Source organism: Palaemon carinicauda, chromosome 5, assembly GCF_036898095.1.
Source record: "Palaemon carinicauda isolate YSFRI2023 chromosome 5, ASM3689809v2, whole genome shotgun sequence".
In the NCBI taxonomy this organism is placed as follows: Eukaryota; Metazoa; Arthropoda; class Malacostraca; order Decapoda; family Palaemonidae; genus Palaemon; species Palaemon carinicauda.
The window spans coordinates 86,062,211-86,074,710 of NC_090729.1; the positions used below are offsets into that span (position 1 = coordinate 86,062,211).

Here is a 12,500-nt window from a genome sequence, read left to right on the forward strand (position 1 = left end):
AGGTACCTCGTGTCTAATTTTTTTTTTTTTTTTACTCTTTCAATCTCATTAATTTTCATATTCTTCATATTGTTATTTACCCTTTTGCTCAGTTTTATTACGCCATTTTCTCGATTAGTACACTAACCTGTCATCAAATGTGTCTTACATAAGGAAGTATTTTGGGATTATATATAGCAATAATTTCTATGAAAATCCACACTGGTCTATCTAGTTTCTCTTCCTCTTGTTTTGTTAAAGTTTTTATAGTTTATATAGGAAATATTCATTTTAATGTTGTTACTATTCTTATAATATTTTATTTTTCCTTGTTTCCTTTCCTCACTAAGCTATTTTCCCTGTTGGGGCCACTGGTCTTATAGCATCCTGCTTTTCCAACTAGAGTTGTGGCTTAGCATTTAATAATAATAATAATAATAATAATAATAATAATAATAATAATAATAATAATAATAGTAAAATTTGTTGTTTAATAATGAGAGAGTTTCCTTGGTCATGAATACAAACATTATTTACATTAAGAATTTATCAAGGTCAGTCGTGCATAAGCGTTTCATCAACGTGTGTATCTCTTTAAAATGCAATTTCTCTCTCTCTCTCTCTCTCTCTCTCTCTCTCTCTCTCTCTCTCTCTCTCTCTCTCTCTCTCTCTCTCTCTCTCTCTCTCATTTCGGGATGAATACTTGTTATATATGAGTTTATTAAATCTCTCTCTCTCTCTCTCTCTCTCTCTCTCTCTCTCTCTCTCTCTCTCTCTCTCTCATTTCGGGATGAATACTTGTTATATATGAGTTTATTAAATCTCTCTCTCTCTCTCTCTCTCTCTCTCTCTCTCTCTCTCTCTCTCTCTCTCTCTCTCTCTCTCTCTCTCATTTCGGGATGAATACTTGTTATATATGAGTTTATTAAATCTCTCTCTCTCTCTCTCTCTCTCTCTCTCTCTCTCTCTCTCTCTCTCTCTCTCTCTCTCTCTCTCTCAAACAAAAAAAATATCAGTCTTAAACAATAAACCTTCGAAAATAGTTAATCTTTTAACTCACCTATAATGGCTGGCGATCTGGCATCAGTCGCCGTGAAGAGTAACAACAGCAAAACCACCAACACAAGCTTGGACCAGACCTTCGGCCACATCCTTGTCAGGGGAAGCCCTTTGGCGAGAGATACGAAGGCTGAGTCCTAACCCGCCACTACCAAAACCGTCATGGTCTCCAGGGGACGGGAGATTTTCACAGTGTCCGATTCCCTAGCATTGACTATAGTCCATTTCTTTTAGCGAGTCATATTTGCACTCACTCGCAGCGGTACCCTTTTAGCTCGGAAAAGTTTACTGATTGCTGATTGGTTGGACAAGATGATTCTAACCAATCAGCGACCAGGAAACTTTTCCGAGCTAAAAGGGCACCGTTGCGAGTCGGTGCAAATATGACTCGCTAAAAGAAAGGGACTATAGAGCCTAAAGAGATTGTGACTTTTTTTTATTTTCTTTTACGTTTCACTTTTTTGATAATTTCAACACCTCCTTGACTGTCAGAATGGGATAATACTTTAACTGTAACTCCAGAATTATTCTTTTTTTTTTATTACTATTATTTTCTTTTACGTTTCAATATTTTCTGATAATTCCAACACCTCTTTGGCTATCAGAATGGGAGGATATTCTCCCTGTAACTGCTTTAAACTCGAGATATTTCACTTTATTTTCTAATCAAAAGCGAGTTTCTAGTTTATTTATAGATCGTATTTTCCTTTCGATTTTCTTTTGAATAATATTCCTTGCTTATATTTCACACACAATATTGTAATAAGATTTTTTTTTATTATTTTCTCTTATCAATCTTTATGTTTTTTAATACTTGTCAGCACTTTTTTTATTTTCTTTCTATTTTTTGGAAAGAATAATGTAATTAGAGGTGAATTATACATCACATTATAATATTATACAGTTATAAAGATTAATGGACAAATGATAGGAATTGATGTTTTGTGTGAGTATATATATATATATATATATATATATATATATATATGTATATTATATATATAATATATGTATATATGTTATATATATATATTATATATATATATATATTTACATATATATGTGTATATATATAATATATATATATATATATATATATTATGTATATATAGATACACACACAAACACACACATGTATATATATATATTTATATATATATATATATATATATATATATATATATATATATATATATATATATATTTATATTTATATATATACACCTATAATTACATCAGTTAAGGACTTTATATGAATGATAATGATATTAATGATAATACTGATAAATGTGCTTGAACAAAAAGAAACTACTTGATATAAGAATCATTTTAGGTTAATAATATAGAATGAGTAAATAACTTAACATGAATCGTCTTGTGATTAATAAATTAACATATGCTCTAACTATAAAACTTTAAAGCAGAGTTTTTTATTGAGAAATCTCATAGCTACTATCATACACTCAGACAACAGTAGATTCCAAAGATTATATTATTATTATTATTATTATTATTATAATTATTATTATTATTATTATTATTGTTATTATTATTAAGCTACAACCCTAGTTGGATAAGCAGAATGCTATAAGCCCTGGGGCTTCAACAGGGAAAATAGCCCAGTGAGGAAAGGAAATGAGGACAAATAAAATAATTTAAGAACAATAACATTAAACAAAATATCTCCTATGAAAACTTTTAACGAAACAAGAGGAAGAGAAATAGGATAGAATAGTGTGGCCGAGTGTACCCTCAAGCAAGAGAACTCTAATCCAGAAGAATTATTTGGTGAATTCAGTGTTGTCAGGTCTATGAGGACAGAGGAGAATATGTAAAGAATAGGCCAGACTATTCGGCGTGTGTGTGTAGGCAAAGGGAACAATGAACCGTAACCAGAGAGAAGGATCCAATGTAGTACTGTCTTAACAGCTAAAGGACCCCAAAACTCTCTAACGGTATTATCTCAACGGGTGGTTGATGCCCTGATTTAAAGAGTTGTTAGTTCCGTTTCACAGATGTTTTCATTAACAATTATAATCCTTGCGAACATAGACTGAAATAACAGTAGATTCTAAAGAATACATGATTGATTTTTGAGTTTCATGTCCCCTATCACAGATTTGTTCAATAACACTTCTTATAGCTATGAGCATATACTCAAATAACAGTAGATTCCAAAGACTATATGCTGGATTTAAAGAGTTTTAAGTCCCCTAGAACATAATTTTTTTCAATAACACTTCTTATAGCTACGAGCATATACTCAAATAACAGTAGATTCCAAAGACTATATGCTGGATTTAAAGAGTTTTAAGTCCCCTAGAACATAATTTTTTCTATAACACTTCTTATAGCTACGAGCATATACTCAAATAACAGTAGATTCCAAAGACTATATGCTGGATTTAAAGAGTTTTAAGTCCCCTAGAACATAATTTTTTCAATAACAATTCTTATAGCTACGAGTATATACTCAAATAACAGTAGATTCCAAAGACTATATGCTGGATTTAAAGAGTTTTAAGTCCCCTAGAACATAATTTTTTCAATAACAATTCTTATAGCTACGAGTATATACTCAAATAACAGTAGATTCCAAAGACTATATGCTGGATTTAAAGAGTTTTAAGTCCCCTAGAACATAATTTTTTCAATAACAATTCTTATAGCTACGAGTATATACTCAAATAACAGTAGATTCTAAAGAATACATGATTGATTTAAAGAGTTTCAAGTCCCCTAGAACATAATTTCCCATTAATAATTCTAATTGCTACGAGCATATACTCAAATAACAGTAGATTCTAAAAACTATACGACTGATTTAAAGAGTTTTAAGTCCCCTAGAACATAATTTCTCATTAGCAATTCTAATTGCTACGAGCATATCCTCAAATAACAGTGGATTCCAAAGAATATATGCCTGATTTAAAGAGTTTTAAGTCCCCTATCACATAATCTCTCATAAACAATTATAATTTCTACGACCATATACTCAAATAACAGTAGATTCTAAAGAATATATGCCTGGTTTAAAGAGTTTTAAGTCCCCTATCACATAATTTCTCATTAGCAATTATAATAGCAACGAGCATACACTCTAATAACAGGAGATTCTAAAGAATACATGACTGATTTAAAGAGTTTTAGGTCCCCTAACGCATAATTTATAATTAACATTTATAATAACAACGAGCATACACTCTAATAACAATAGATTCTAAAAACTATATGATTGATGTAAAGAGTTTTAAGTCCCCTAACACATAATTTCGCATTAACAATTATAATCAATACGAGCATATAGTCAAATAACAGGAGGGTTTAAACTCTAAAGACTACTGTATGATATCATGACTGATTTTGAATGTAAACAAGTATTAATTCTTCCGACTTACCATGTACTACGTATCTAACTTTTTCTAAGTATGAACAGCTGATTTGTATGTAATGCTATTGTTATTTTATGATCATGAGATGTAAGAAATACTTTAATAGATATTCGCTGTCTATATAATAAAAACTTACATGGTACACTGTAAACACCCATTCTGCCTCTAGAACTACACCTACTTATTACCTTTCTACTCTACCTCCGTCCCTATTTTCAGCATTTTCAGCATTTTTCGGCGCAGTTTTTCCGTTTGTCTGTTTGTTTGTGAACAATTTCCTGGCCGCAATTTTACTTTGACTGGTGGAACTTTCAGGGATTAATTTTTATGTCGAAGTAGTGATTGAATTTTGAAAGTCCTAGGTCAAAGTTCAAGGTCAAGGTCGGGTAAAAGGTCGACAGAACTAACCCTAACCATAATATCATTAAAGAAACTCTCTCTCTCTCTCTCTCTCTCTCTCTCTCTCTCTCTCTCTCTCTCTCTCTCTCTCTCTCTCTCTCTCCTCCAAGAGTAAATGGGGTCTTCCACGGATGGATTAAAAAGTCTTTGAGACATCCAAAATGTTTGTAATCCCATGTAGCTCTCTCTCTCTCTCTCTCTCTCTCCTCTCTCTCTCTCCTCTCTCTCTCTCTCCTCTCTCTCTCCTCTCAAAGTGTGAACTCAACGTAGGGGCACCTGAAGAGATGCTATAATCCTGACGGTCCCTAAGGAGGCGCTGCAGAAAGCTCCTTGGATATAAGGGCAAATGAGGAAGAGTGGAAAGAGGCCCTTGGCCTTTTCCCGAGAGGCTGGAGAGCCAGACGTGAAGCACCAGCAGTAGGATTCTTTGTCCCGATCAGGCGGGGAAGAATAGGATGAAGGGCATCCGAGTAGTATGAGGCTTGATGGCACTCTAGGGAGAGCCAGAGATACTGGACCTTGGCTGTGTCTGCTCACACCGTAGAAAAGGAGAAGAAGAAAATGTAGAATCTCGCTTCTTCTTCTTCGACGTCTTGACTTTCGTTTTCTCTGAAGGACTATCAACCAACAAGGCTATGATTCTGACGTTTTTATTTTTTGGGTTATGGTGTGTTATATTATTATTATTATTATTATTATTATTATTCGTCTTCTTCTTCTTCTCTTCTTCTTCTTCTTCTTCTTCTTCTTCTTCTTATTATTATTATTTTTATTATTATTGTTATTTTTATTATCATTATTATTATTACTACCTAAGTTACAACCCTAGTTGGAAAAGCAGAGTGCCATAAGCCTGAGGGTTCCAACAGGGAAAATATCCCAGTGAGGAAAGGAAACAAGGAAATAGATAAGCTTTATAGGCTGTATGGAGTAATGAATAACAATATAAACTATCTTAAGATCAGTTAAAACGTTAAATAGATCTGTCATATACAATGAAGATGTATTTTTGAATACCAATATTGATCATTTTGATATGCTGATTTAAAACCAATCAGAACTTCATGTTGATATTTGTGATAGGTTTTACCTAAATAGGTTTTGTTCATAGAAGTTGGATATCTTCATCCCGAGTAGCCAAACAGATGAAATATCTTACTCCAATCGTAATGGAATACAATGGAACTTTACCCAAAATATAATATGCAACTGTGTTTGAATTTGCTGGACGTTAAACCGTATGTCTAATGTTTATTCCCCCAGATGTTTCCTAGAAGTTTGTTCTCTGTGAAGTTCCAAAACATGGTTTCCCTAAGTTGCTTCTAAAAACTTCGTTTTCAGAGACTCCTAATTTTTTTAGAAGTCCCTAAAGAAATCCGTGATATACCTAAAAAAGTTCGTTCCAAAAGATTAAAATAAAACTTTCGTCTTGAAACTTCACGTATGTCACCAAGTTCTATCCCCAAAAAGTCTCTTTAATTTCCCATGAAAGGTGTAAATTCCCTCTCTGGTGCTCGCCAGTGAGGGCGGTATAAGAAATAGAAATTTTCTCGTGGACAGAATGGGAAGAGGTTTTGGGGCAGTGAAATGTGGCTGCAAAGTACCATGAATAGGCACTGTTCAATGGAGCTGGTTTTAAGCCTTTCATCATTCATGTCCATCGTCATTATGGCTCGCTTCACACGAGCGGAAAAATTTCTGCGCACGAGCGGATTTTTTCCGGCCGGAAAAATTTCCGCGCGTTACGAGACATATCCTCAGCCGATTTTTTCCCGGCCGGAAAAATTTCCGCGTGTTACGAGGCATATCCTCACACGACGTGATTTACCCCGAGTTGCCCCATAGTTTCTGTAGACTGCTACGCTGTAACCGCTGTGCATACGACTAGTAAATCACTACCGCACGGAAATTCTACCGAGCGGGCAGAACCGAGCGGTATTAATCTGCTCGTGTGAAGCTAGCCTATCCTATGTTGAACCCTTTTTGAACCCTTTGAAGATTTACTCTGTTGAGGACTGACCATGTGCAAGAGCCCATTCCATGCCAAAGATGCAATCTTGATCTCTCAGATCATCAAAGCAGAACTAAAGGTGTCTGTAAAAAATCAATATTTTCTTAAAATCACTGATATCAATGTATCTAGTGGAATTTTGTACACAAATAATAAGAATAAAAAGGTCAGTTTCATGGATTTAGATAACTGGTTGTCTACTTCTATTCTATTTTGGTTGGTAAGGGATTCGCACATCGATTGGTTACGTGTTATTAATATTCTAATTAGACATATAAGCTTAGTAAAGCCTTAATCTGATAATCTAATTAGCAAGTTTGTTATCCTCTAGCGGCTTTAGTATTTTCTACTTTGTTAGCATTAGTTCATGTTTATGCTATTCAAGTAAGTAATGAGTCTATCCAAAAAAGCAGTTTATATACAATTCCTATTTTCCTAAAGTGATTAGAGGTATACCACTTACACAATAGAATCAATTTCATACGTTATTAGTGAGACTTGGAACCTTTCAACAAAGCATTGGCTGAACAATGCTTCTTTTCCTCAATTGCTTTTAACCAAGCTCCAACCAAACAAAAAAGCATACCACGAACAATGCTTAATCCCCTGAAGTGGCAGAAAACCTTATTCTCAGGCCTAAGTCTCATTCCGAGCCTTGATTTTGTAGATCAATAGCTCCCTCTCATCTTAACGACTAGAGTTTTTTGTTGTTGAAGAGTCACGTTTCTTACGGTATCTTACCCTTGCTTAGCACGGATGTTAAACATTTCTGCTGATTCTCTATTCAGTGTCGTATTGAACTCATTGTCAGTCACACTATGCATATAATTGTGCTTTCTTCGTCCTCTTGCCCTGTTAGCTCCTTAATAAATAGATATCTATTTGAGGCTGAGAGGTGAGGATGACAGCTTCATCCTTGCCAAGCTTCTTGGACAGGATGTGTTGTACTATGTTAGCGGTGTTTTTAGATTTATTTCATAAGCAGGTCTTCTGAAAGCTATTTAAATCATATAATGACATTACTTTTATGGTTTTAATTGAATATTCTTTTTATTCTTTACAATAAACGATATCGGCGTCAAAGACCTTCGATGTCAGAATGCCAGAAAACTTCAAATCAATCAATCAATCAATCTTCTTTGACACCATTAATCCTATATTAAGGGGTCGGATGCCCGGTGCGCCCTAATGTCATCAATCACTGTCAATAAATGAGTTTGTTAACCCTTAATGGAAATATGCGAAACTATAGGAGATTGCTATAGCTAGGAGCTGAGTTAACTTAAAAAAAAATGTAATATCTTAAATGAAATATTCATAATTTTTTCAACATTTCAAGAGAACTCTTTATGCATTAACTGAATTAACTTTTGGAATACCATCATCCTGCAATTAACCTGCATTAGTTGATCAGACTTTAAGAGATTTTCAACCCAATAGCTGAAGTAAATCCCTGAAAGGTTTTTTCCCACCGTTATCTCTACATTAAGGGGCCGGTTGCCTGATGCGTCCTCTTCAATGCCTTCTATCAAAAGTATCGTCTTTCACCAGTCCTCTTTTCTCCATATCATCCTTCACCTTGTTTCGCCATCTACTTCTCTTCTCCCTTTTGATCTTCTCCCCCTAACAGGCTCCTCCCAAGCCCTCCTCACTCCCTCCCCACCATCCATTCTCTACACGTGTCCACACCATCTCAGTTTTGACACTCTTACCCTCTTTGTAATCTTTACCACGCCAGCCATTCTATTTATTTTATAATTTTTCAATCTTTAAAGCATGTATATATATATATTATATGTATATATATATATATATATATATATATATATATATATATATATATATATATCCATGTATTGATATCTATATAAATATGCATATAACATATCAGCACATTATCTTCTTTGTCCCATTGTCAATTTCTACACCCAATACCATGTTGGCCTTACATTCTGCTAAAATAGCAGCAGGTCGGCCGTCATATCTTCCCGTCCAGGAAGAGTGACAGCCACAGCTCGCAGGAGTGACATGAAAATGCCACAATAAACAGCTGGAACATATAAGCTCGTCCATTGCTGTTGACAGATCTCCCTCACTTTGAGAACATTAAGGAATTGAGACTTTTGTGGCTTTAGGGAAACAATGACGTAATGTTTTCAAGAATTGCTAGTTACTTAAGTTATAGTTTTTCAAGTGGAGTGCATTTTTTAAATGTAGAGGGGAATTTTATATATACAGTATATATATATATATATATTTATTTATATATATATATATATATATATATATATATATATATATATACTGTATATATATATATATATACATATATATATATGTATATATATATATATATATATATATATATATACATATATATATATGTGTGTGTGTATATATATATATATATATATATATATATATATCTATATATATATATATGTTTATAGGTGTATAAATATATATTGTACATATATTCATATATATATATACAATATGTATATTTACACACATAAGAATAGAACAACAGACACGAATCGGACGAGACATACCTACAAAAAAAAAAAATGAAAATAAAACGAATAAATAATCTAAATCAAAGATAAAAAGAGACTGACTTTGTGGGTGACACAATCAGGCGTCTCTTGGGCCATAAAAAAAGTCTCTAATCTACGAGGTGAGTCAGTGAGACATCATTTAAGGTACATCGGACAGTTCGAGAAGAGACCGGAGTGCTGCAGTGCGCTACTCTTCATCTTGGACCATAAACAAGTATGAAGAGTGAAGGGAATCTTTGATAAAAGGGAGATTTTTATCTATTTTTTTTAACGAGATTTTTATCTATTTTTTTAACGAGATTTTTATCTACTTTATTCGATAAAAAAGATTTTTATCTACTTTATTCGATAAAAAAGATTTTTATCTAGTAATTTTTAAAAACTAGATTTTTATCTACCTTATTCGATAAAAAACGATATTTTTATCTACTTTATTCGATAAAAACGAGATTTTCATCTCCCTTTTTTTGTTAAAAATTAGAATTTTTATCTACCTATTTTGTTAAAAATGAAAATGTTATCTGTTTTTTTTTTAAACAAGATTTTTATTTACTTTTTTTTGTTCAAAACGAGATTTTTATCTTTATTGTTGAAAACAAGATTTTTGAATACTTTTTTTTTTTTGTTAAAAACGAAATTTTTTTATCATTTTTTTTTTTGAAAACGATATTTTTATCTACTTTTCTTTTTCGTTTTGGCTGTATTTTTATGTGTCAATATTATTTTTGTCTATGTTTTGTTTCAAATCTTCTTTTTGTTTTTTTATTTTTTTCTTAGTTTCTTCAATATATGTATTTTTTTTTGTCTTTTTTATAGTCTGAAGTTTGTCTTTTAATTATATACTTGTTTTCCTTGTTTTCAAAATCTCATTTTTTACATATCTGTTTCTGGATACTGCTTTTAATGTATTGATTTTGACACGGCTTGAATAAATCATTTAACTATAAGGAGGTCGGTTGATTTAGACTGGCGGTCATGAAAAGCATCACATGTTGATTTTATATGCATGTATGTGCGTGCGTACGTATGGGATTTGTATATGTATACGTGTACATACATACATATATATATATAAATATATATATATATATATATATATATATATATATATATATATATATATATATATATATGTATATATATATATATATATATTTCCTAATTCTTGTATGTAGATGTCTTGTATATCAAGGTAAATAAACTCAATATTCATGTGTCTGCATGTTTTGCAATAACGAAGGCAGTAGTTAGTTGCCGGTGAGCACTCGAGTTTATAAGTCCCTCATCTGAGAGGGTATTTGTGCAATGTGTACTTACGAACGAACCTTTTATAATACATGAATGAAACCCATATGCCGAGGTCTCATTATCCGTTTGCACGGGTCATATATATATATATATATATATATATATATATATATATATATATATATATGTGTGTGTATATATATATATGTGTGTGTATATGTGTATGTATATATATATATATATATATATATATATATATATATATATATATATATATATATATATATACATATATTTGTACATATGTGTGCTCATATCTTCGCGTGTATGTATTTTTGCGCGAAGCTGATCAATAGAAGATTAAGATACCTTAATTACTGTAATATTTAAATGATAGAGCCAAGCTTAAAAGTCGCAATCCATAACTTCAAGTACCAGCTATGAACTGAACGCCATGTAATTGCCCTCGGAGTTGAGCAAACACGTAAATTAGACTAAAATCTCCCACCATCACCAATCCTCACTGGCCAGCGTGATTGTGAAAACTGATCAAACCCCAGTTCTGAAATTACATATCTGAATCCTTTGTCCTGCAGTGGATTAGAAACCTGTCACGCTGAGGTAGGAGAGAGTGAGTAGTTGTACCCAGATGAGAGGTGGTACATCCGAGAGGTACACTCGGAAACCACACTCTCTCCCACAAATTGCCGAACCATGTTATAGCTAAGAAAAGGGGTGATGTGAGTAGGGTTGAATCCATGTGTGTGGTTATATGTCTAATGATGTCATTTTTGACGGCTTGTGTACACTAGTTGCTTGATATAATTTCTTCCCTAAATCATTAAAAAGGAAAATCAGCATGTACTTATTACTAAAGACTGTTTGTATCACAAAAAGGTCGAATTTATTTACGGAATAAAAATATCCATCTCATATAACTCCCTCTAGGCATATGCTATAATCTGTTTACTGCTTAACACCAGTTCTTCCCTAAGTAATTATAATTCAATATTAACGAGTACTTATGATGACTAAATACTTGCAAGTCTTGCTTAAGGTTCGCCTTTCTTATTTTCTTTCACACTATTGACAAGAAATCATATAATATATTATATTATACGATAATTATAATAATATTTTATATTATACTAAGAAGAAAATGATGCTATTATTAGGATGATTTTTACAATGTATGTTGAAATAATTGACTTGCATTATTATTATTATTATTATTATTATTATTACCTCTATCTTGATCATTATTATTATGTTTATACTACTAATTTACCGGCTTTATACTGTAATTATTATTATTATTGAATGTTAATTGTTCTCTCTCTCTCTCTCTCTCTCTCTCTCTCTCTCTCTCTCTCTCTCTCTCTCTCTCTCAATTATGAAAACTCCCAAACTATCCTTCGTATCCAATTTCATGATCACGAAGGTAACTGTCACCTTCACAACCTATAATTCTCTCTCTCTCTCTCTCTCAATCTCTCTCTCTCTCTCTGTCCTCTCTCTCTCTCTCTCTCTCTCTCTCTCTCTCTCTCTCTCCCTTTGCAAGGTTCGTGCTCAATTATTCCCATTGTGTGGACCTTCTAGAGAATCGGCCAGGCCAGAGAATTGTCTTTCCCCGTCGTTCAGTAAATCCTGTGAGACTTCAATTGAGGTCACAGCTGTTTTGTTGGTTTTTTTGTTTCTTATGTATTTTTTTTATGTTTTTTTTGGGGGGGGGGGGGGTGGGGGGGGGGGGGCGTCACTAGAATTAGAGTTTGCGAAGGCGTGATTGATGATTTCGCTTGTTTGGTCTTGAGTGATAGTTTGTTGCTTAGCTTCAACACTGACTGTCGGATTTGG

General features: G+C 32.8%; 1 protein-coding gene across 1 annotated transcript in view; it reads right to left on the reverse strand.

Annotated features, from left to right (window-relative positions):
- Window positions 1-1,320, reverse strand: part of LOC137640488 (lachesin-like) — a 14,706-nt gene extending 13,386 nt beyond the window's left edge. The window contains exon 1 of the mRNA XM_068373023.1: window positions 1,040-1,320. Within this exon, the coding sequence (XP_068229124.1) occupies window positions 1,040-1,130 (91 nt within the window). The 5' untranslated portion in view covers window positions 1,131-1,320. The remainder of the gene's footprint in view (window positions 1-1,039) is intronic.
- Between the last annotated feature and the right edge of the window lie 11,180 nt (window positions 1,321-12,500).